Raw genomic sequence first — 25,136 nt, forward strand, 5'->3', positions numbered from 1 at the left:
TCGGGCACTTTCCTGGAACTCAAAAAGAAAATCCCAACAAAGGTGAAATCCAGTGATGGCCTATTAGTTAAGCTTGCGGGAAACGTGTGGAGTAACAGCTATAGGCCACAGGACTGTGAAATGAGCACATTTAGCAAAAGTGGAAAATGCATCTGAGACCATTGCTGTATGTGCAGCTAGCTGTAAAGACTGTTTCTAGGTGTTTCCATGAAAAACAAAATTTCTATTTTAATAGCGAGACGTTCTCTAAACCTGCGTCGACGAACGTAGTTGCTAAGCGACCACTGATTTTTTTCATTAAATAGCAAGTTATTTCCAAACATTCTACCTAAAGTTATTATTAGACCTAGATTCGATTACTTTGTTGAGCTGGTGCTTTAACGCAGGGCGGTTTGCTTTCCAAGCAGCCAATGAACTGGTCAAAAATGGAGTTTTCTGAGTGGTACAAACTAATTTAACGATCAGACTTGATTACAATTACAAGAAAAGCCATAGAAATATAATTACAATTGTAGAGTGTACTGTAAGTACGTTGTACATTAACTGAAGAAAAGTGAAAATAACAAAACTCGTTTCTGGGAAGATATTCAGACAGTGCTGTACCGTCTGAAAGTGGTGTTTGATGATCCGATAGCAGAGCCAACCTCGTGCTGGCGCTCAAATACTGTTGGTGGAACCCAGTCGTTAAATACTGCGTTTTTTAATGCAATAAAATTGTTAAATCTGATTTAATGCTCAGCACAATTATTGGACGTACCGTAACGTGTTGCATTGTCTTGCAACAACCGAGTCTATTAAATCGTTTATAACAAATTCGGTAGTTTTGTTCAAGGGTATGAACGTCCATATAACCCCTTAAATTTATGAGCAATGGATGACGTGATCGTACACAGTGTATGCCACATTAACGAAAAAAGACCAGTCTTTGCATTTATATTGCCTTTAGACAGGATATCTTTAATACGAAATCTCCCTTTTAACGCTCCAGACGGAGTAGCACAGTTTAGTAATACTCCGAGACATGTCTACCTGAAACAATATTAGCTAGTCCAAGATTAGTGGTAATAGAGGTCTGTGAAACCACTGCTTGTGATTGAGCAAAGAGCCATAAGACGGTTTTCCAGTAAAAGTATAGTCCCATTGCAGCTATACGGTCAGCTAAAGTCTCAAGTTCGGTATTTTCCTTCGGTGTTTTCCTTACATTTCAAGATCAAAATAAATCAAAATAAAAAAAGGCTTCGACGGTTGTGTATAACTTGAAAAATACGACATTTCCAAAGTTTACATCACGTTTAGGGATAGCGCCCCTTGACACACACACGCCACAGTACTGAAGACGTCATCGGTCTTGGTGCAGCTTTGTGCGCATGACGTTGCGCTTCTCTGTGTAGTTGGGTATTTCGTCACGGGTTGGTGTGGGAGTTGGGAGCTCTCTCGAGCTGTGTGTGTTACTGTTTAATTTTCTGGTTCGGTTCGATTTCCGTTTACTTTCAAAGCCAGCGCGCCGCCGGGACGACACGCGTTGAGTACTGGAGAAAAACAGAGAAATAAAACTCGCCGGGGCCGGACTTTCCTGCGGTTTTTTCTTTCCCCACCTCCTTGTAAATCCGCCGGTGCTCTGAGGAGAAATGAGCGTGGAGGCGTACGGGCCGAGCTCACAGACTCTAACCTTCCTGGACACGGAGGAAGCCGAGCTGCTGGGAGCCGATACCCAGGGCTCGGAGTTCGAGTTTACCGACTTCACGCTGCCCAGTCAGACCCAAACGCAAGGACAGACCCAGAGTCAGCTGGACAACCAGGTTCGTGTGCCCGTCACACCATTACAGCTCACATTTTCGCCGAGCAGACCTCCGGCGTGCTGTTACAAAGCTACCCAGCTGAGGTAAAAGTGAAGTAGGCCCGCGTTACTTGCAGAGTCCGGGGACGTTTCCTGACTTGAGTAGCCGGCGTCGAGGAGCCGTTCCGTAGCCGCGGGCTCTCGGTTCGCTCGCTGGAGGTCTCCTTTTTTTTCCGATGGGGGAGAAACCGGTGAGCTGCCACCTTCCCGTCGGAGCACGAAAAACGCGGATTTGGCGAGAGTTTGGGTCGGGCCCGTAGTCTTTACCTGCTTCGTGTCCTCGGCGAGTGAAATTCCTCTGCCCTAGGTACTCGTGTCAGCCGGCAGCATCGCTGAAACTATTCCTACCGCAGCCCGGCAACATTTTTACGAGGAAAATTGAGCCCGAACTGACGTAGCGCGCAGTAAATTCAAAGAAATGGACCTTCACGCCGAAAAGTTGCGTGTGTCGGGTCTGTCTTTTTTGTATCAGTGCCGTGTCGTCTAAGGGAGACCAACCCGGAAAAGAGGGGTTTTCGTCGGCGTGAAATCGCTCAGCATTTGTTGGGAGAAATCGCCACCTTGCCTTCACCCGGCCAGCGTGGCGAAGTTCTTAGTAGTTTTTTTTTCTAAGTTCGCCTTTTTGCACCAAAAACGTGTCACTGAAACTTGCCGTGACGGGTTGATGTGAAACTGATAGTTTGGGAGGAGGTTACGCTAAGGGATAAAATGGTGCTGCACTTCACGGCCTGTCATTTCTACAGTTTTCTCCCCCCCCAGCAAGCGATTAATATCCGATATTAGCGGACAGGTTTGTGTCGTGTTGTGTGCGATCGCGCCCTTTTTATTTCTGTGAAGGTTGTGATGTCCCTTTTATTTCCTGTTGAATTGACCTGAAAGTGAATTCCCGCAGCTATGACTGACAGAGTTAAGCTGTTTGAACTTGGGCTTTTCGGCAATTTGAATCTGGTTTGTTGGGTTGGCAGCCGTTAAAGAACACCAATTAATCGGGATAAAAAGCTGATAAAAACTGAAGTATTTGCTGGGGCAGATTCGCCCGCTTTGTTATTTAACTTTCTTGTTTTCCTTGTTTCACATGGTGCCTTACTTGTCAGAATTGATCTTGGGAACAGATTTTATTAACTGATCTCAGATTGGGAGGACCGTACATCCTATATTTTTTTCGTCTAAAATTCCCTTTTTGCAACATATTGAATGCACTGTTTAATTTATTGCACTGTATTTTATTGATTGGACTAGTGATGTTAAGGGGATTGGGAGTGAACTTGTAATATATTTATAAAATGTGAGAAAACAGTACTAAAGGAGTATTTTACTTTATGTATGATTTCTGGTTAGGGTAGGGTTGGTCACCTGAAAGCTTTATAATTCTTTTTCATTTCGTAGTCTGTACTGCTTTTCCCAAAGTGTCGTCTTTATTGTCCATTTTTAAAGTCAGATTGCAAGAAACGCTTTTCTCCAACTTGTATGTCTTATAGGTGAATGGCCCTGATGGAGTTTTGCAGAATGGAGCTGTGGATGATGCTGTAGCAAAAACCAGCCAGCTGCTTGCTGAACTGAACTTTGAGGAAGATGAAGAGGACACCTATTACACCAAGGACCTCCCAGCCCACGCCTGCAGGTACAGGACACCAGGGGGATTTGGACTGGGCATGCTTTGCGGTTAATGCCTACTGGTGTCTGTGCAGTTGTTTGTTTTTTATTTGAATATCTTCGTTTCATTATTTTTGAAAAATGTTAAATATGCATGTTTTCTAAAATGCTGTTTCTTTTGACTTCTTGTTGGGGATGGTGGTTATGTTGGGTGATTGTGTTGAATTGTAATGCAACACTTATTTCCCCTCGGGGATGAGAGAGTTTGATAGCCTCTAGTACCGTTTTTCTTCAATACCTCCTACTGCTATGTTTGTTTTGTTGCTACTTGGTGTGTTTTGACAGCGCATGTTGCAGTAGGTGAGAAAACAAAATGTGCTTATCTTGTTAATTTCTATTTTCAAGCTACTGTGGAATTCATGATCCAGCATGTGTGGTCTACTGCAACACCAGTAAGAAATGGTTCTGTAATGGACGTGGGAATACCTCTGGCAGGTGTGTGCAACAGTTAGAAATGAAGTAGTACATAAAAACAGCATTATTCCTGTTTCAGATTCCCTTTTCATGTTACATTTTAACCTAGTAATATTTTAATGTGAAGGATAAAGTTGGACTATTGTTGTAAATTGCTGAAGAAAGTTTTATTCTTCTGATATAACACAATATACATGTTTTATGGTAGCTGAAATGAAGATGTTCATTTAATTGTGTATAACAGCTGATTCTTGTAGATTGTTTTACTCAAAAATACTCATCAATTATGGTGAGAACAGGATTATAAGAAGATTAAATGTAACAGTGTTCAATTACACTACTAAGTCAGATTCTCTTCTTTTTGAAAGAAAGATATTAAGCTTGCATTTTGAATCTCTTATTCTATTGGTTTGCGTAGCAGTTTCCTGAAGTACAGTTGTTTCAGTAACAGCTGCTGTGCATCTTTTCTTTTTCAGCCACATTGTGAACCACCTTGTCAGGGCGAAATGTAAAGAAGTGACTCTCCATAAGGATGGTCCTCTTGGGGAGACGGTCTTGGAGTGCTACAACTGCGGCTGTCGCAATGTCTTCCTGCTGGGCTTCATCCCTGCCAAGGCTGATTCGGTGGTTGTGCTTTTATGCAGGTAAACAATTTAAAATAACACCTGATCATTGGAAAAAATAAACCACAGTATCTTTAAGAGCTTGATTGTGCGCATAGTGTTTTGACTAGTGTGCAGGCATATTAGGTGCAGTGCATTTGGAGTTTGTTGTAGCACCAGGAAGAGAGAAATATTTCTGTTTTTTTAAGTTTTTGTCCACCTTTTATAATAATTAATTATAATTAATTTATAATATTGCTTACACTTATATAGCGCTTTTCTGGACACTCCACTCAAAGCGCTTTACAGGTAATGGGGATCCCCTCCACCACCACCAATGTGCAGCATCCACCTGGATGATGAATATAATACATGTATTACAATAAACTGCACTAATTGTTATGGCTGTGATTCATCATTCCACGTTTGTGAGTGTAATTGTCATAGAACTGCTATGACAAAAGTTTATACTTTTGGTGGTGTATTTGTAATGTTTCCACTCATTCTGGAGATCTATGAGAGCAGCCCTTGTACAAAGGCAATAGGAAGCACTCCACACTAGAAAATTTTGGTTTTGTGTATCACCTTCTTATTTTTCAGGATTGTAATGAAGTTTAGTGATCTTAACAAAGCAAACTTTAATATTAGTGTAATTAAACAAAGTTTTTTACCTGGTAATTCTTCACACTCTTCACTTACCTTCTGCTTTATTTATTTTAAATATTTACTCTTTGGTATAAATATTTACTTTATCAGCATATTTTAGTCTTTGTAAGCACCCATTTTTGTTATACTAAGTGTGGAAACCAAAAAAGACTGATTGCCTCCCACAGAAAAATTGGAAACATTCACATTTACACTTTCACAGTACTTCAGAACAATAAAAATAGTGCTTTGTAACAGTTTTGGTTTATGCTTGTATAGTGTGGAATCCCTCACCAAACACTTAAGTAAATTTTTTATTAGACATTTAAAAGTAATAGTTTTCTTCTGTTGTGTTTTGTCTTTTGCAGGCAGCCCTGTGCCAGTCAGAGCAGCCTGAAGGATATTAACTGGGACAGCTCTCAGTGGCAGCCTCTTATCCAGGACCGCTGTTTCTTGTCCTGGCTGGTGAAGATTCCTTCTGAGCAGGAACAGCTGAGAGCCAGGCAGATCACCGCTCAGCAAATCAACAAACTGGAGGAGCTCTGGAAGGTGACGGCAGAATAAAATGCTCTTTAGCGTACAAGCAGTCTGCCTGAGACCTGATTTTAATGTACTGCTACTGGGCTTGATGATTAAACCACAAATCCCCTTTACCCTTCTTAATGAACATATTTTCCATTAAGAGCAACTGAATACTCTCTGAATGCTATGATCTCATTCTTCAGGTCTTTTTATTAAATAGTAATTTTTTTAATAGGAATATTTTCTTTTTCGGTCTCTTAGTGAACTTAGTTTTTTGTGATCTTTCCTTTCCATGGACCTAAATATGGTTTAAATTAACTGGGTTGCTTAGAATATTATTCAACATTTTGTTTGCTTTCAGAAATTTTTTCAAAATTATATGATCCCAGATTTCCTTGGACGTAATGGTTCTTATCTTAGTAGCTGCTTTAAAAATGTTTCCCATTTGGTTAAATTAAACATTTTTGTGGTCAATGATAGTCATTGAAACTACAGTATTTTAACTATTGGTAATATTAATTATACAGCACACAGGATTTTATTGATAGATTTTTGAGATTTATAGAAGTTATTGTGGATCTGGTATTTATCTCCAGCACTGTGTCTTGACTTGTTTTCTTAATGCTGATCTACTTAATTTTATCCAGGAAAACCCTACAGCCACTTTAGAGGACCTGGAGAAACCTGGTGTTGATGAAGAGCCTCAGCATGTCCTGCTGCGCTATGAGGATGCATATCAATACCAGAACATTTTCGGCCCTCTTGTCAAGCTGGAAGCAGACTATGACAAGAAACTGAAAGAGTCCCAGGTGGGAGATAAGTCGCCTTTCTTAGTAGCTGATGTGTTACGTGTTGGCGTTATCTTCTTTTGGTTATGGTAATATAATCAAAGCAATGATTTCAAAGAAGAATAATGACTAATTTATACTTGTGATTTTTCTTTAACAGACCCAAGATAATATTACAGTCAGGTGGGACTTGGGCCTGAATAAAAAGCGGATTGCATATTTCACCCTTCCCAAGACTGATTCAGGTGGTATTATCATTTACTTCTGAGTAAAAAAAAAGGTTGTCATCCCATTTATATAAAAATGAGGCATTAACACATCCACATGCATGATGGTCTTGTTTGTGCATAGTTCTTTACATTTATTTTTTCCTTTTTCCATTTTTTGCATGTTTTCAGTAAACAGTAGTAGACTGTTCTTGACTGCTGCTGCCCATTAGTAAATGACTGTTATTTTATTTAGACATGCGTCTGATGCAAGGCGATGAGATTTGTCTGAGATACAAAGGTGACCTGGCTCCCCTCTGGAAAGGGATTGGACATGTCATCAAAGTCCCAGACAGTATCCTTTACACGTTTCACACCGAGCTGGAATTGTTAGAGTTGAACGATAGTATTTCAAAGCAATGCATTTCTAATGTCTGTGTTCCTTAATAAGCCAATAAAAGATTATGGAGATGAAATTGCAATTGAGCTGAGAAGCAGTGTTGGTGCTCCTGTTGAAGTTCCGCATAACTTCCAGGTTGACTTTGTTTGGAAATCAACCTCCTTTGACAGGTAAAGTTGTTGGTGAATGTTCAAGCGACTGTCCAGTCAATAACTACAGCTGTTATTTTAAAAAAAAAGTACTCATGTTTAGTATTGTGTCCACACCACAGATTCTATCTACAATGCAAAATGTTTTTGAACTGTTAAATTTCACTTTACTGAGTTATTGGTATAAAGAACATTTCTCTTTTTGATGTTCGCAATTAGCAAAAAACATTTCTAACTTTTATGTGTGGGGATTGTAAGGCAAGCTAAAAAACTTGAATAGAAAGTATTTTTAATAGAATCAAATGCAACTGTTGTGCAGAAAAATTAAGCATGATTTCCTTTGTTTTGTGGTTATATAGGATGCAGAGTGCCCTGAAAACCTTTGCTGTGGATGAGACATCGGTATCTGGCTACATTTACCACAAACTGCTGGGGCATGAAGTGGAGGATGTCATCATCAAGTGTCAGCTGCCAAAACGCTTCACTGCACAGGGGCTGCCTGACCTGAACCACTCGCAGGTGATTAAATTTAATTGGTTTTGCCAAAAAAAATGCCCTGCTTTTCATCCATCAGATACAGTTATGCAGTAAATATTTTGAGTATTGATGAAGTTTTTTCTTGTTTTGACAAGGTTTATGCCGTGAAGACGGTACTGCAGCGACCACTCAGCCTCATCCAAGGGCCCCCAGGAACAGGAAAAACTGTAACCTCTGCTACCATTGTGTACCATCTCGCCAGACAGGGGAATGGGTATGTATAGGCTTTAGTAGATATTTCACATTAACAGACACAGAACTGGAAATAATTGGCGTACACTGTGTTTTCAGACCTGTGTTGGTGTGTGCACCAAGTAACATAGCTGTGGATCAGCTGACGGAGAAGATTCACCAGACTGGACTTAAAGTTGTGAGGCTTTGTGCCAAAAGCCGAGAAGCTATTGATTCTCCAGTATCCTTTTTAGCTTTGCATAATCAGATCCGCAACATGGATAGGTAAGATTTCCAAAAGTATTTTTTTCCCTTAAAATTTAACTTTTTAAAAACCTTTGGTCATAGTAAAAAGAGAAATATGAACAATTTGAAAGTAGTGTACAGAACCTGCTACCTGATTTATTTTATGAACGTTTAGGAGAGATGGTCATAATCAAGTTCACTGTCAGCTCTGAACAACATTCAGGTTGTTATCAGAGCATTATATGGTCTCTTCACTGCTAACCTGCTTTCTTTTATGCAGTATGCCAGAGCTTCAGAAACTACAACAGCTAAAGGATGAAACTGGAGAGCTGTCATCTGCTGATGAGAAGCGCTATAGAGCTCTGAAGCGCACAGCTGAAAGGGAATTGCTGATGGTAGGACCCTTTCTCAGCTGGTATTTTTTCTCTTCTATTCTGGCTCAAGAAACCTCAAATTATATTTGCCTTTCAGAATGCAGATGTGATCTGCTGCACTTGTGTCGGTGCCGGAGACCCACGTTTGGCCAAAATGCAGTTCCGCTCCATCCTGATTGATGAGAGTACCCAAGCCACTGAGCCTGAGTGTATGGTGCCTGTAGTGTTGGGTGCGAAACAGGTAAATTAATGACACAATTGTCATTGTGTACTGTTGTATTTAACATTTTATCATCTGAGATTGGTATCTCATGTAAATTGTTACATAGGCACTAAAAACGTACTCAGGAATAGGAATCTTGAAAGGAGGTTTCTTCTTTTCTAGCTGATACTTGTTGGTGACCACTGCCAGCTGGGCCCTGTTGTGATGTGCAAGAAAGCAGCCAAGGCGGGCCTGTCTCAATCCTTGTTTGAGCGCCTGGTAGTTCTGGGAATCCGTCCTATTCGCCTGCAAGTGCAGTACCGCATGCACCCTGCCCTCAGCGCCTTCCCATCCAACATCTTCTATGAGGGCTCTCTTCAGAATGGAGTCACAGCAGGTGAAACTCCAGAATGTGATTGCAAAAAAAAAAAAGACAAAAATATGGAATAAGTAAACGGAGCTGTCAAGCAAAAAATATAACTAAACAACTGATGTAATTATCTTGCAGCTGACCGTATTAAGAAGGGCTTTGATTTCCAGTGGCCACAGCCGGACAAGCCCATGTTCTTCTATGTGACTCAAGGACAGGAAGAAATTGCAAGTTCAGGAACCTCTTATTTGAACAGGTAATATAAAAGACTGTGATGGCCAAGAACATCAGAAACGTTTATAGAAAAATATAGTTTAGTTTTATAGTTATAGTATAAAGTTTTCTATATACAATCAAGTAGAGGTTAATTCTGCATTTAAAAGAATATATGCATATCAGTCATGGAGCTTTCATCATTTGTTGCTGAGTGAGTGAGATTGGGCAGAAGAAAAAGTATGAGGTGAAAAGGGGGTGTTTAGAGATTAATTTGAGAGCTGCACAACCCTTATATTTGTCTGTGACCTTTAACAGAGACTCTATACCAGAAATAGTACCAGAATCATTACATTGTCTGTACATTTTTCCTAGCATCCCATGATAGACTTATCTTTTTATAAACCTCTCCATTCACTTACAGACTGCTTCCTTTCACACTTGCTGGAGTTTTTCTCCCAGATTTCCATCTTTGTTGTCCCCTTTTCACCTCTCAATGGCACCCTTTTGCCCCATACTTATGCTCTCTCCCTTTCTTCCCTGTGCACTGCCAAAGATGTTTTGCAGTCCAAACATTTTTTTCAGCATGTAAATGAGCTCTGCATGTTGCTTTTGAGCTCACATTCTAATGTAGCTCCCCACTCATAACATCTAAGTTTATATAATTATGCATTTTCAATGCTATTGTGTTAGTGTCTTATTAAATTGAATTAATGGTGATTCCCCCATGGTGTTTTTGTTTTACTTTGAAATGTTAAACACTTTTTATTGCAGAACTGAAGCTGCCAATGTGGAGAAGATCACCACAAAGCTATTGAAAGCAGGAGCCAAACCTGACCAGATAGGCATTATTACACCTTATGAGGGACAGCGCTCCTACCTGGTGCAGTACATGCAGTTCAGCGGCTCTCTGCACACAAAACTTTATCAGGTATAGAAAAAAAGTGTTTTAATGTTTCAAATGTTCTTGTAAATGCTTGTCAGAATCAGGAATCAAGTAGAAATTCAAAAAGGCAATAAAATGCAGGAAAGATCTGTGGTTTCACAATATCACAGGAGATTCTTTCTGTTGTTCCCTTTCAGGAGGTTGAGATTGCCAGTGTGGATGCTTTCCAAGGACGTGAAAAAGACTTCATCATTCTGTCTTGTGTCAGAGCCAATGAACATCAGGGAATTGGGTTTTTGAATGATCCTCGACGTCTCAATGTTGCTCTTACAAGGGCCAGGTAAGAAGTCTTATTTTCCTTGTAGAACTGTATAGAGTAAATGAGGATATGCTAACTCATTGGCTTCGTTAGATGACAAGATTCATTTTGTCCATGAATGATTGGTGTAGCAATTGCAAATAAAATTGTGCTTCTCCAGTAAACCTTTTTTTTCCTCTATCTGTATTCACAGGTATGGCGTGATTATTGTAGGAAACCCCAAGGCTTTGTCTAAGCAGCCCCTCTGGAATCACCTTCTCAACTACTATAAGGAGCAGAAGGTTTTGGTGGAGGGACCATTGAACAACCTGCGAGAGAGCCTTATGCAGTTCAGCAAGCCTCGCAAGCTTGTCAACACCATCAATCCTGTGAGTAATCATATGGTGGGTTGTTCTGCTGTACTTTCACAATTAGGAAGTTTTTTATGATCCTGTGAGAAACCATTGATCATCTCAGAACATCACAAAGGCCCTAAATAATAAATCCTTTAGGGTCATATGATTTTATTTCTTTATAGTGCCATATACAGACCCCATTCTTGCAGAAAGAAAAAACTAGAGTAGCAATATCTAACATCTCAGTGAAATACCTGCAAACCCCACACAGACAGGCACAGCCCGGGTCAGAGTCATGATTTTCAGAGTCAGCTGAGTAATCCGACTTGTACCCCACTGGCATCGTTTGCTCCAGTGTTGGAACTCATTATTGACTAGTAGCAGGAACCAGGATTGAGCTTACAGTTTCTCATTTATAGTGCTCAACATGATCAAAATCTTCAATGGCTGAGGCACTAGGGAGCCCAGTGTTGTTCTCATGTGAATTCTCATTGTAGGGGGCCCGCTTCATGAGCACTGCAATGTATGACGCCCGTGAAGCCCTCATCCCCGGATCAGTGTATGATAGAAGTAACACAGGTAAGAATCCTCTGAGGGAGCTACATCGAACTTCTGCTTATTGCACTTTCAGATTATGGGTGCAGATTTCATTAATAAATGTTTATCTTGTTCCATCCAAAATACTATAAAAATATATTTACAGCTACTTTATTATATATCTGTGAAGTGCAGTTTTACAAACTGTATACTAAAGTGTGACCCTTCAGCTAGTTAGACTAGTTTTTAGACACTAGGAACTAAATTTGCCCCTCGTCTGAGTAACTCTGCATTATCACTGGTGACTTATGATTTGTTATAAATTTAGTTATAGGTTTTAGTTAAGTATACATGCTATACGGATAGTTAATCCAAAACGGTAGATATCAAAACAGAATTATTTTTAACAGTATAATAAATGTAAAAAATGTAATAGTTTTTATGATCATCCCTTAATCAGTTATATGGTAGTGTGTGTATATATATATATGTTTTGAAAGGTAGGTGTAAGGCATAGATGAGAGCAGCTTTTTAATCAGTTAATTAGTTCAGATAGAAACCATGAAGGCAGTATTTTTGCAATCATAATGATTTCTCTTGCATTTATCTTTTCAAAGCTTGTATTTTTCCTCTTTTCAGTCACCTTTGAATCCATAGGGGATCATTTCAGATATAATAGTTTGCACATGTTAAGCAAAGTCATGTGTAATATGGTGATTCATTCCTTTGGGAGCTGTCAGGAAATTCTGTGTTATTAACAAATCCTTAGCCAGCTGGTTGGCAAGCTATCGTTTCTAAACTTTATAAATGTTTCTGCCAAACATGTCTAAAATATCTGGGAATCAAAGGAGTTAGATGTTGTTAAATTCAAAGTTAGGATGAAGAAAAAAACTGAAAGCTTTGTTTCATGCAATGGTCTGCTTTTCTTTGACTGCAGGGCGTCCGTCAAACATGTACTTTCAAACACATGATCAGATTGGAATGATTGGTGCTGGGCCCAGCCATGTTGCTGCCATGAACATTCCCATCCCCTTCAACCTGGTGATGCCACCGATGCCTCCCCCTGGGTATTTAGGGCAGGCTAACGGCCCGGCAGTAGGTATGTACAGTGACTGTCTATGACAAGTATTGTGGCGAAAATAGAATGCATTTGTTTATTTTGTTGTGTAAGCACCGAATCACTCCATTAGTGATAGTTGATTTACCACTGGTTTGGAGGTGATTCAAAATAAAGCCTGTGAAAGTAGAGAAAACCTCGAAAAACAGCCAGTGTGCCCTGCCTCTCAAGTGTACAGTGCATTTATGTTGGAGCATACCTCAGATGGACTCATCAGCTGTGGAGCACAGTCCTCTTGAGAAGTTTTGTCTATACAAAATCTTAAATCCTGATCAAAGTGTGGAGCAGATAGACACTCATTCCCAGACCATTGTTCGGTATGTTTCCTACTGAATTCTACTTGTAGCTATGAGTGGCGGACTAACTGCAGGGTGATACATCAGCCAAGTCCAGGGTGGGCAATCCCAATGTGTCAGTATTCCAGCTAAGATGAAGTGTTTTTTCTAGGGCTCGGAAAATCCGTGAACAAAGTACATGGTTGTTTTGGCTGTACAAGAGAAATGGGACAGAATACTGAAGGCAGCCTTGTTTTTTGTTTTTGTCTGGTGCAACACGTGTTGCATTGCAAACTTTGTTGCTTCCTTTGGTGGTCACATGCTCAACTAAACCATGACCTTCTCAGAAGACACCCTGTTGATAAGTGTTAATAAACGTAACTAATTTCTATGTGTTCAGTCAAATGGCGGTGCACCTGCAACACTAGTCATTTAGTGGTACTTTTATGAGTGTTGCAGTGGGGTATTAAAAGAAAGTGAAGTTGTGAAGACCTGCTGTACTTTTTGCATGTTGTAGACATGTTTTTTCAGTTTAATCCTTTATATATCAGGTAGAGGAGCCCCAAAAGGTAAACCAGGCCGTGGAGGACGCCAGAGGAATCGTGGGATGGGCAATCAGGGAAACAACCAATCTAATCTGCCCAACAGCCAGGCCAGTCAAGATGTGGTCTCTCAGCCCTTTTCACAGGGCCCCCTAACTCAGGGCTACATCTCCATGAGCCAGCCTTCTCAAATGAGCCAGCCAGGGCTTTCCCAACCTGAACTGTCCCAGGTAAACCAGCAACGAAAAAACAACACTCACTCCTTTATTCAGCTATATTGTATAAAGTAATTAAGATCTGTATCTTTCTCTATTTTTCAGGACAGTTATTTGGGTGATGAATTCAAATCCCAGATTGATATGGCTCTGTCGCAGGACTCGACTTACCAGGGTGAACGTGCATACCAACATGGTGGAGTGACTGGACTGTCACAGTACTAGAGTGTAAGACTTTTTTAAAAAATTAATCTTGTAGCCAGGATGCTTCATCTTATTTTAATAACGAGAGGCTCAGCCCATGCTTTACAGTAATATCATCAGTATCACAACCAGTGGGATGAAGTTAACGCCTTTCTTCTGACTAAATTTGTCAGAAAGGATTTCTGCAAATTTCAATTAACTTCTCTTCTACAGAGGGTTTACTGCTGCTACATATTACATGGAAATTTAAGTAAATAAGTAACATAACACAAAGGAAGTGTATGCGTATAATCATGTTACACAACCTTACGAAATTCTCTTCTCCAGGTTGTGGGAAGAGGAGCTAGGCTTTGGATGAGCTTAGTTCGTCAGCATTTTAATCTGGGTAATAAAAAAAACAAAAAACGGATACCTGTTTTCCACTGCTACAACTGAAGCACCACTGTGTGAAAGCAACAGGAGAGAGAAAACAACCAATCACGAGAGAAAGGAGAGACGGAGACAGACGGACAGAGGGAGAGAGAGACCACTGCTAGCACACTGAGACAGACGGAAAGGAGAAGATGTGATGTATGTGGTAGCGCTGTTGCGGAAGACGAGGCCCCGGTCTCACATCGCAAACTACGTTCCTCCCTGCGCAAGAAGCCCCCAATCCCTCCCCCCCTCCCTCCCCCCAGGAATGGCAGGTTGACTGAGGGCCTTGCTCTTCTGGCAGAGAGAAAGCAAGGAGAAGGCCTCAAGCAACTTCGAAGCTCATTCCGTTGTCTCCATTACTCCATGGAGAGGGGGTTATCACTTAAAGCAGTCAAAAGAAAATTTTTACCTCAGAGTTGATCTGTTCAAACTCAACATAGCTCTTAGTTTGGTGACTTTCGTGCCGACTGAGATGGTAGCAACACTTAAGCGGACAAAACATCTCATTACAACAAACAACCAAAGCAGTAAAGGAAAAAATCCTCTGGTTCAACTTTGAGTTGCAAAGTTTTCTGTTTTAAGTCTGATAAGAAGTTGTGAATTGAAATGCCTTTGAATCCATTAGAATTTCACTGGCTTTCTAAACAGGTCTTTCATGAGGTGGCTTTCTAAAGGTTGAGGAGAATTGCACTGGGTTCATTGAGAAGTTTGTCTCCTTAAGATCTGAGTGGTGGACCTGAAAGATCTGTAGTCGTGAGACAATATTCTGAAGTTACTTTCTTCTTGTAGAAAAACCAGCATTGGAGAGTACTAACTTGGTGTCATTTGAAGTTGCAGCAATGGCTTATTGATCTTCTTTAATGAAGGAAAGCAGTGAATGACAGTGAAATGTGGCCTGTGTGCTACGAAAGGAGGAGGGTTTTCAATGTTTTAAATGCTCTGTATGCTTAAATCGGCTATTGTCCGACACTTGGAGAAGAGGTGTACTGAAACCAGTTGCCTTCGGCTGTAAGAGTTGCCGACTTCAAGCAACTCCTTAGAAACAGACATAAGGAATAGAGAGGAATGCTGTATATGCTGGAGTCATACAGCTTTAAGTTAAAACAGATATATGGATAACAAATGGGAAAGACAAAAGAGTAAAAAGGAAGGTGGCTGAATGGATTTAAAGTTCAGCAAGGCTATTTTTATTTTTTAACAAACATGATGCTTTAGATTTGTGCACATCTTTCATCATGTTAGAACTTTTTAGAGGAGGTAAGGTTGAAAACAATTAACCAATGTCATGAAGAATCCTAAGAAAAGTCTCTTAATACTGCAAGAGCACTTGATCTCAAGAGCTCAGAAAGCATACAAGAAGTGCCATCAGCCATTTGACCCATTCGTAATTACATATGCGCTATAGTGTTGTTTTCTTTAATTGAGTCAGGTTTTACTGAAATTACAGATGGTTCCTTAGAAGTTGCTTTAACCTCCTGTATGTTTTATTTGGCTTTGGAACTAATTTATGTTAACAGATCTCCATGGTATTGTCTCATACCCATGGATATGAAATTTGAACCTACCTGTTGACTTCTTTTCTGGCAAGGTTGAAATGTCTTGCTAAAACCTGTGGACTACATTATTAGAAATCAACATAGTATCATGAAGAGAACAAAAGCTCAAACTGTTTTAATTAAATCTCTATATCAGTCTGTATGTTATCAGTTCAATTGTAGTTATACAATTTACCCTTTTAGAATAAGACAAATTTCCCACCGAGGAAGGGAGGAACAATCAATCAGTGCCTATAACTGTACTTGGACTGTTACTTTCAGGATAATTTGAAAGTGAGTGTGGTAGAAAAACTAAAGTACCACAGCCTCTCGCCAATGAAGTGTCCACATTTTTGAATGTAGGTAAAATGTAACTGCACCAGCTGATTCAACTGTGGTATAAACTCCAGCTGAACATGCAGCCTGTTTTTTAAACTAAGCAATACCAGATTAAACAGAAAAGTTGCCATTTGATTTCTTTTTTGCTTCACTGGTTATCAATCTTTGAAGGACAGACAGATATGGGCCACCTTCCTTCTGTCAGAGGAGTTGCCATGATATAAAACACGGACTGGCCGAAGGGCTTTTCTTTCAGTTTTTTAATTTTGTTTTTGGCTTTTTGGTAGTTTGTAGGCTGCAGTTTGCCTCTTTTGTAGATGTCTTCAGTAGATTTCTGTGGCTTACACCCTTGTGAACTGTGATCAAGTAATGTAACCCCCCTCGCCTTTTCACTGGTTGGAATGATTGCTTCTTGTTTGTGCTTTTATTTTTCTTTGTAGCAGCAAGTGATCCATATTTTATCTTCCATGGAAATCGATGCATTCCTTGCATTCGATGAAAGTGGGAAACATTTTTCCCTTATTTTTGTCTACGTTGTTTTAAAGCTGTCTTTAATAAACGATCATAAGTAGCTTTTGTAGTATGGGATAATTATTCCTGACTATCTGAAGAATGGTTTCCATTGTTTACTTTGTTGACTATCCCAAGTTTTATGGTACTTGTTTTGGCAGTATACAAGAGTACAGCCACAGCATCTGCCAAACAAGTCTTGCGTCCATGAAATTAACAGCTTTAATGTAGGATAGACGCACTCAGTTGACAGTTGCTAGTGGATCTTCTTAATTCATTACCCACTGAATTTTATCTTTCTAGGAATGGAGCCGAGCGCTCTGGTTTAGTTATGTTCAGAGATGACAATCATAATGTCTGCTTCATAATATAAGCCTGTTCTGTAAGAGTCCTATAAATAGGAAAGTAGAAATGCCACAGCATGTTAATTTTAGAACTGTACAATGTTCAGTAGTACTGCAGGTTTTTTTTTTTACCCCTGCCCAGCCTATAGTGTGATCTGTGAGGCAGGACCCCTTGTAGACAAAAAATAAAATCCAATAACTAAAATTGTCTAAAAAAAAAAGCAATTTTCAAGTCTAAAACAGTAAATCCATGCCTTTACTGCTCTTGTCACTCATTTCAAATAAGAAATTATAGTGATTGGTAGCACTTCATTATGCTTTGCACCTTTATTTTACCATGAAGGCACAGGTGGTGGGATTAGGTGGAACAAGTGCTAAATAGGCCTTAATGTTTTCTTTTCTTGGGACCAGAGAAGGAAATTCTGCTTTGATCTCATGAAATAGTTATTTACGTTTATTTCCAAAGATACCTAGTGTGACGTTGGGAATCCATCACCAGGATAAATGGCACTCTGATAATGAAAGGTGTTGGGAGTCTTGTGGTTCAAGTCTGGCGTTATGAGGGACTGACAGTAATGTGGCAGGGAATGACATTGCTTACCTGCTCAATCTATACACATGGCTCCAACTGTGTGTGTCATCAAACTACAGAAAAGCAGCCTCATTTGAGAAGAGCAGAGTAGCACAGTAGTTGATGTTTGGAATGGCGACATGAGATATTCGGCTTTTTATGTTTTGTTCTTTCTTTGGCAGTGACCAATTTGTTGAAATCGTGTAATGTGTTTTTTTGGTGGGGCAGGGAGGTGAACTGAATGCAGCAGAAATGGGGAACTTTTGTGCTTTCATTGCTGTGGGAATTGTTTGCCTTCACTGTTTTTTTTTCTCTTGATCAGAAAGAAAATCCACCTGTAACACCTTGATCTCATTTCTGTAAATTGATTGAAACTTCAAAAAAATAAAAAAGGTTGCTTCTTTCTTTTGTTCAGAAGATGTTTACGGAACACCCTTGTATTTTGTTTCAAAGTAGTTGAAAACGAAGCTTGTGTTCCCTCGTGAAAAGCAGCTATCATTCCATTCCATATTTCTGTCAGTTTCATTAGTCTTTTTTAAATGATTCCAAGCTAGGGAGACTCTTTGACAAACTGTACCTGCTCTTTATTTTTACTAACTGTATACAACAAGCCTGTAGTAAACATGATTTGCTTTCTTTGACAAAAGGCTTCTTCTGATTTATAACTTTTGTTCTCAAGAACAGTAAAGTATACTGCAGGTGTTATTTAGGGTTAAAGTTAGGACCAAGTGGAGTTACTTCTCCAAACAGTTCACATTTTTATAGCAACCTATGAGTGTGATACAAGAAACTTAACATCTCATTTTAAAACCCTGATCTTCAAAAGTTTATTTTTACAAGATCATAAAGACTTATGCAGTATAAATATTATTAATTTGGGTAGAGGACTATTATATTATTATCTTAATCAAAGCTTTAAGGCAAAACTGGTTCCAGGGACTGTCGATTGTTTTGTGTGCACAATGACATGTCTGCATGTGTTAATTCAAGAAAACTGATTCACACATTCAATTACCCACACTATCTTCATGTCTGCCATGAAATTTCATAGTGTCCATACAGGCACTCCTTGAGGTCTGGAGGTGCTACTGCTTTTGAACGGAGGTCTGTGTACAAAGCTATTCTAGTAAAAAAACATCAGGTATGTTTTGTTGCTTGCTTCTGTTGGTGTTTTTTCTTCTTCAGCATGTCTTGCTTCTTCTGGATTTTGGCCTTGAACAACTTCTTGTCTTTCCTGATCTTCTCCAGTTCAGCTTTTCTTTTTGCTTCCAGATCAGGGTCCTCCAACAAGCAAATGATAAAAATTTTTACCATTTTTATTTAAAAAGTCTACAGGATGTATAAATACCTACCACTTCTTTAGACAGATCAGTAAACATTTAAAGTCTTTTATCAAGCACAAGCTTTGAAAAGTAAAAGCCATCACTAAAGTTCTCAACAGTAACATGAACAGAATTGCACAACAGGCTATCATGCAAGAGTTCAGCTTCTTTTTGAACTTTTTTAAAGCGGAACACATTGAGATGTTGTATAAAATTGGTTTCATACGCACCTTTCCTTCCAAAATCAGCTGTTTCCTTTTGTTTATTTCCTTCTTCTCATCAAAATCTGTTGACTCCAGTTTCTGTGAAAGATGGAAAAAAAGTGCTCATTATGCTAATGTGGGATTATTTTCAACAAATTTCACAGGAAAAAAGGACAAATTCAAACACATGGGCACAGAACACAAATCTTCTATGCAACGCATTGGTGATAAATATTTTTTCTTGAAAACAAACTGAAGCAAAAACTTACAATTTCACATTCCCTTCTTGTGACGTTAACCTGGGTAAGGATATTCAATACTTCACTCTCCTTCACAGAAAAGTCCTTCAGCTTGGTTTCTAAAGAGAAGAAAACACCATAACTATGCAATCACTTCAAAGTGGTGTCAATACAAAATCGCCATGCAAATAAGTAAAAGTGGGATTCAGTTCAATCAAAAAACTGATTTAAAAAAGCCTTCATAAAAAAAAGCTAGTTTCATGTTCTTTCAAACTTTTTATTCTTTAATTACTACATCACAAGACTTAGCTTAAAAATGAAGCATCCTGTGATCTCTACAAACCACAACACGGACTTCATCAGCTTATAAGAATGCGGGACTGGAAACGTACGGATTTGCTCCTCGATGGCGTGGACGAGGTGAATGTCGTACTGTGTGACCAGTGTAATGGCAACACCGTTCCTGCCTGCGGGAAGAAAGGAACAGCATTGGCTACAGCTGGGTTTTTCAGAAGCACGCCGACGGCGCCCCCAGCACGTTGACGTGACTTGCCTGCGCGGGCCGTCCGCCCAACTCGGTGGATGTAAGTCTTAGGAAGGCCCGGTGTGTTATGATTGATGACCACTTGGACGGTAGGGATGTCCAGACCCCTAGCAATATCAGAATGAAAATTATTTCCAAAATATTAGACCTGTTAAAAGCAGTATGAGTATTACAGATATCACAACAGGTATTATGTTCATGCTGATAGAGGTGAGTTATAAGTCTAAAAGGTCAAATTAACCAAAATATAAATCAGAAAAACAATTATTGATAAATCCTTCATCCTACCTGGAAGCTACATCAGTTGCGATTAGGATCTTGAAGACACTGGACTTGAACTTCGCTAGATTAGCAAACCTTTGCTTCTAAAAATGCAAGGATTGGAACAGTTACACACCAGAGAATACTGTGTTGTCCAGGGCAGTGTGTTTTAATTATTCCCCTCAACACTGCAAAAAATGCGTTATTGGAGCTTCCAAGGAAAGGTATACCCGATCAACCAACAATTACAACAACTAAGAAATGTAGATTTTTTTTTTTATACAAGAACATCATTATTGTTCTGGGTAAAAAAAAAACTAAACAGTCTCTCCTGTATGTTACCTGTTTCATCATTGAATGGAGTGCGACGGAGGGGAATTTAAATTCTCGGAGCATCATGTTCAAGATTTGACAGTTTCTATAAAACAAACATGCACACATGGACACAGGTTAGAGCTAGCAGTTGCTCATGGATCCATTCTGACATTGCAAGCTCAATATGGAAAAGCAGGTGGAGGCTTACTTGCACGTGCTGGTGAAGATCATAATGGACCAATCTTCGTGATCATCCTGGAACTTCTGAATGAGATGGACCAGGTAGGCGTCTTTGACCTTCTCAGGGGTGAGAATGTACCTCTGGTCCAGTTCCTCCACTGTCCGCACCCTGCCAGAGCACGCGCACAAACAAGAGGTTCATTCACACGACTCAGATGGAGATAGCAGAAAGGTCCCCTGTATCGATTAGCTGGTCTAGTACTGTACTGCGCTTTTCTGCACCTGTCTTACATAGCTTGGGGCTGAGATATGCCAGAGAGACAGCGATCGAATCCCAGCTGGGGACAAGGCACCGAAACCCAGTGGGCAATGGGCTGAGCGTTGTGATCATCCTGGAACTTCTGAATGAGAGGGTCATCAAACCCTTGGGAGGTTTTAAAAAAATAACAGCTGCCTATCCTGGACTGGCTATACAAATCCTTTATCTGTACGATAGCAATAATCATCCTTCACCCTTTAACCTGTGTAAAATTGTAAAACTAAAGTGTTCAATTTGCAACGTTTCCACTTCTGTCACCAGGAGAACAAACCCAAAACTCTCATTCTCAATTCTTTTGCTTTTCATTAAAAAAAACATCTATCCACATGGGATTCAGTCACCAGCAGACTTATTTTCTTTAAACTCTGCTTCACTACAAACCACATTTATACCAATCATCCACATCTGCTTTGGTTGTTATCAGTGTTTTCTAGAACCGATGATAAAATATTCACACTAAATGAATGATCACACACACACTATATACAAGTGACTGCCTCTCTCTGCTATTACCCAGCGCAAGCCCTGTCCTGCCTGGAGCAATGGCCACAGCTGGAACAGAACACAGCTCTTACTCAGACTTGCTTTCCCAGAAGAAGGGCCGGTTCATGGCAATCGTCTTGAGCTCCTGCAGCGTGTCAGTCAGCGTGGCGCTGAACAGGAGGGTCTGTCTCTGGGCGGGAACAGCCCCCAGTATCACCTCCAGGTCCTTGGTAAAATCGGTGCAGCCCTGTTCCAGGAGACGATCGGCTTCGTCCAAAATCTGGGAGAAGGGCAGAAATGTAAATCCAGCATGCAACTGAACCTAGGACCTCACTTTTCAAGGTGGTCTTCAGCATGTTATTCGGAAATCTTCCTGAACACTGTGGAGTTATAGAACTAGTCCCCTGTCTACATTACACCTGTGTTTCCTTTCTACTTGGATCAAGCTTTTCCTGCCATCTTCTTGGGGAAATTAAGACTTTTCTGAACCCTCCCCATTCCCGTTTTCTCTGTGGCTCCGAAGCAGCCTGTGTGATAGTAATGTCGTCGGGAAAAGCAGGTGACCTCACCAGGAAGCGGATTTTGTTTATGCTGAAAGTGTTGGAACTCCTGATGTGATCGGCCAGTCGCCCAGGAGTCGCCACGACGACGTGTGGCTTCTTGGACAGCTCCAGCGCTTGTGCTACCATGTCTACAGACCAACAAGGGAGGGGGAGTGTGAGTCCATTTTCCTGTCCGATACCTCACTCCCGAGGAAAACAGAATTTAGTGTGATTCTAAGTTGCCTCAAAATACCGTACCCATTCCTCCAACGACGATACAGTCCCTCAAACCAAGTGGTTTTCCCAACACCCTGAACTGCTCAGCAATCTGATAGGCCAGTTCTCTGTAAAACACACACACAGGTGTCACCAAAAATAAAATTCAGGAAAAGCAATCAAAAGTTTTTTAAAAAAACATTCTAGGATTAAGTTCAGGTTCTCTATGCTTTGCATGTGTTCCAAAAGACATCACATCTGGATCATTTGGAAGTATATTTTGCATAACTGCTTCATAACATAGGAGTCTCCAGAGCAAGGTTTATATGTATCAGTGAAACAGCGGTGAATGTATGACATATATATATAGTACAGTACATATATTGAAACACAACAGCTCATACATGAGGTTACATTTTGCAATGTGATAAGCTGCTATGTTTTATTGCTTGAGAAGTACCGAACCTTGGTACAGTGGGCTCAAGGTGTCATTTCAAGTCCTAACAGGCAGACCGTTTCCACACCAGGCCAGAACCAACACATTTGCCCGATTCGTCTGCACAAACTGACTGCTCCTCGCTCCTAGTCCCAGGACGCCACAGGCTCTTCCATTCCAACATGAGCTCCCGAATGGCTTAACTGAACCAGTCAGGCACTGAAGTGGACCAAATCAGTTATCTATCAGTCCTGCAGCTGGTCTGGGACCAGGAGTTATGTTAAAGGCGTTAACTGCTCATGTTCCATGTCGTGACGAACTGGTGATTTAAGTGTGGCCAGTAAGCGCGGCGGGACTGTAGCCTTCCACCACCAGGGCTGGTATTGACACTGCGTACCGGGTGGGAGTGAGCACCAGGCAGAAGATGCCATAGGGGTCTTCCGAGAGTTTCTGGAGCACCGGCAGCACAAACGCGGCCGTCTTACCGCTCCCGGTCTTCGCACAACCCATACAGTCGCGGCCTGCGGGCAAAACAAATTCAGTCACGGCCCCGCCGGAGAGGAGAGTTTCAGTACATAGACCACACGCCTTCTCGGAGAGGAGCATTTAAAGAGGGACATCAGAAACAAATGTTTCCATCAGCTGTAAGATTTTTATACGTACAACATAATCACAGCTCAGACAATGTCTATGGGTCGCGTCACATATAGTTCAAGCTGAGTGAAGTTGACAATTCAAGATATTACAACAACCAGATGAATCAACTGAACAGTCGCGATGCAGGAGGAACGGTCTAGCCCGAAGCTGAAATCTCTCTATACAGACGGAAACAGGCTCACATATCGCCCAGTCTGAACAGCTTTCATTAACGATGGCCGCGGTAATATCTTGAGGACGGATAATATTTTATGATTTCTTCGCAATAAGTTCTAAACCGAACCAATCGAGTGAAAGTACCGGACTACAGCACCACCTCACCTTCCAAAATCGCAGGCACGCAGCTCTGTTGAACCGGAGTGGGTTTGTTGATACCCATCTGCTTGCACTGCTGAATTAACCAGTCCGACAACCCGAGCGACGAAAAATCCGACATCTTCTTCTTCCTCCTCTAAGATTTCACTACGAATGGGACCTTTCCCAACCTATAGATGTCAGATCTCTAAGTAGCCCGCAGGAACCGACCCTTGACAAAATGAGCACGCGTGTTGTCGAACCCCGGGCGCACGTCTTCTACGTGACGGTGACGTCACGCCACGCTGTCTTACGGAAGACGTGCAGCCGGGGTTAAAGGTGAATTAGCTTCATTGCTCTGTTATCCTTCCCACTGATGGCTGATATGTGGGGTCTGTGAAGTGTTTTGAGTGGAGTGCTGTATAAATGTAAGGAATTATTTGGTTTGTAATTGTAAACAGACTAAGTTTAATTTTCATTCTTCTTATAGAAGTAGTAAACACTGCATAAAATCTTTTAAGCAAAGCATGCAGTGACTAATAACGTTGATTGATCATTGGATAATAACACCCCCAATCAATTTTTAGTAGTCGTGAGTGGTACTCAAAATACTTTCAACATATGTATAAAATAGGTATGTTTTTCAGAGTTTATGTTTAGTAATCTAATACATCTGCTTGCTTAATTAAAAGTGATTTTTATTCTGGGAAAAGTAAAATCTGGATGCATTTGTAATCAATAGAGGGCAGCAAAGGATTTAAATGAGAGAAAATGTTGTTTGCCTTACTGGCATTTTAAAGATTATGAGCTGTCCTGGAAAATGGGTTTTGTAGGGGAGGTGAATGCGCAAACAGCACATTTTGCATATCAACCGTTTCTCAGTCATCCAGAATTAACTTTTCTTTATGTTGTAAACTTGTAATTACAGGGAACGTATTTTAAAGCATCACCTGTAAATACTGCTGCCAGGCCTCTGTCACGGTCAGTGCTATTAAACTAAAAAGGCTTTTTGGAGCCACTCCATGCATTGTGTAGAACTGCAAAATGTAACTTTTTACTTCTCAAGAAATTATAACAGTACTGGACACGTTTTTCATGATAAAAAGCCAAATGTTAAGGATGTGTTAAGGGACAGATAGACATGCTAGTAATCTTCACTATTACGTTTCGAGAATGTTACTGAAAAGTAGGAATTCATAGTTAAAAAAAGCAAAAATCGTTTAAGAAGCTTGTATGAAACAAAGCAATACTGCTATCTCCTCAACCCCGCCTTCATTATAAACACACCTCTGCCCTGCCTAATAAGGAGGTGGGAGGGGCAACGTGTTAGAAGGTGTGTCGACCTATAGCGGTCTGATTGGAGGACGTTTAGGGAGGGGGCGTGGTCACTTGATCCCAAATCCTGTCTGAAACTCATTTCCTCCATTCTCAGAGACAGAGACTGTTAATCATATCTTTTGATTTTCTCCGCCTGTACTGATCTACTAAAATTACATTTTACTTCTGGCTACAAGGGAAAAAATCTTTGAACAGGAAAATAAAACCGCAGTTGGTTGACAGCTGTTGTTTATCCTTTGAGAATAAACTATAGATTTCCCTTTCGTTCGTTTTCTTTTTTTAATTGAATGCCGATTACGCCTCGTTTAGAGGGGC

The 25,136-nt window shown here is 40.4% G+C and overlaps 2 protein-coding genes across 3 annotated transcripts; one reads left to right on the plus strand and one right to left on the minus strand.

Annotated features, from left to right (window-relative positions):
• Positions 1–1,380: 1,380 nt before the first annotated feature.
• On the plus strand, positions 1,381–17,875 carry upf1 (UPF1 RNA helicase and ATPase). 2 transcript variants are annotated; one of them, XM_088621705.1, is made up of 24 exons: positions 1,381–1,799; positions 3,316–3,458; positions 3,836–3,925; positions 4,381–4,548; positions 5,520–5,700; positions 6,321–6,482; positions 6,622–6,706; positions 6,924–7,022; positions 7,129–7,237; positions 7,576–7,735; positions 7,849–7,967; positions 8,045–8,209; positions 8,451–8,565; positions 8,642–8,785; positions 8,930–9,143; positions 9,255–9,372; positions 10,104–10,260; positions 10,413–10,555; positions 10,728–10,917; positions 11,367–11,448; positions 12,344–12,505; positions 13,350–13,570; positions 13,661–13,783; positions 14,087–17,875. In XM_088621705.1, the coding sequence occupies exons 1-23, from the start codon at positions 1,629–1,631 to the stop codon at positions 13,778–13,780; spliced, it is 3,318 nt and encodes a 1,105-aa protein (XP_088477831.1). In that variant the 5' UTR covers positions 1,381–1,628; the 3' UTR covers positions 13,781–13,783; positions 14,087–17,875. The 2 variants fall into 2 exon arrangements, with proteins under 2 accessions (XP_088477831.1, XP_088477832.1); XM_088621706.1 differs by having other exon boundaries at positions 10,728–10,902.
• A 159-nt stretch (positions 17,876–18,034) lies between these two features.
• ddx49 (DEAD (Asp-Glu-Ala-Asp) box polypeptide 49) lies at positions 18,035–23,774 on the minus strand. Its single transcript, XM_088621707.1, has 13 exons — positions 23,511–23,774; positions 22,930–23,053; positions 22,139–22,224; positions 21,908–22,029; positions 21,431–21,618; positions 20,565–20,705; positions 20,384–20,459; positions 20,069–20,145; positions 19,786–19,887; positions 19,629–19,699; positions 19,267–19,355; positions 19,025–19,096; positions 18,035–18,753 (listed from the first exon to the last, which is right to left on the minus strand). Exons 1-13 carry the CDS (start codon positions 23,623–23,625, stop codon positions 18,610–18,612), a joined length of 1,407 nt encoding a protein of 468 aa, XP_088477833.1. The 5' UTR covers positions 23,626–23,774; the 3' UTR covers positions 18,035–18,609.
• Positions 23,775–25,136: the final 1,362 nt, after the last annotated feature.

The sequence above is a fragment of the Lepisosteus platostomus genome, chromosome 27 (assembly GCF_059453375.1).
Source record: "Lepisosteus platostomus isolate fLepPlt1 chromosome 27, fLepPlt1.hap1, whole genome shotgun sequence".
NCBI classification, from domain to species: domain Eukaryota; kingdom Metazoa; phylum Chordata; class Actinopteri; order Semionotiformes; family Lepisosteidae; genus Lepisosteus; species Lepisosteus platostomus.

Coding starts and splice junctions, on each gene's coding strand:
- upf1 (XM_088621705.1), top strand. CDS start 1,629: ATGAGCGTGGAGGCGTACGGGCCGAGCTCACAGACTCTAACCTTCCTG. Junction 8,786..8,929: donor TAGTGTTGGGTGCGAAACAG/GTAAATTAATGA, acceptor CTTCTTTTCTAG/CTGATACTTGTTGGTGACCA. Junction 13,571..13,660: donor CCCAACCTGAACTGTCCCAG/GTAAACCAGCAA, acceptor TCTATTTTTCAG/GACAGTTATTTGGGTGATGA.
- ddx49 (XM_088621707.1), bottom strand. CDS start 23,625: ATGTCGGATTTTTCGTCGCTCGGGTTGTCGGACTGGTTAATTCAGCAG. Junction 19,888..20,068: donor GCAACTGATGTAGCTTCCAG/GTAGGATGAAGG, acceptor TGATATTGCTAG/GGGTCTGGACATCCCTACCG. Junction 19,700..19,785: donor CGGACGGCCCGCGCAGGCAA/GTCACGTCAACG, acceptor TCCCGCAGGCAG/GAACGGTGTTGCCATTACAC.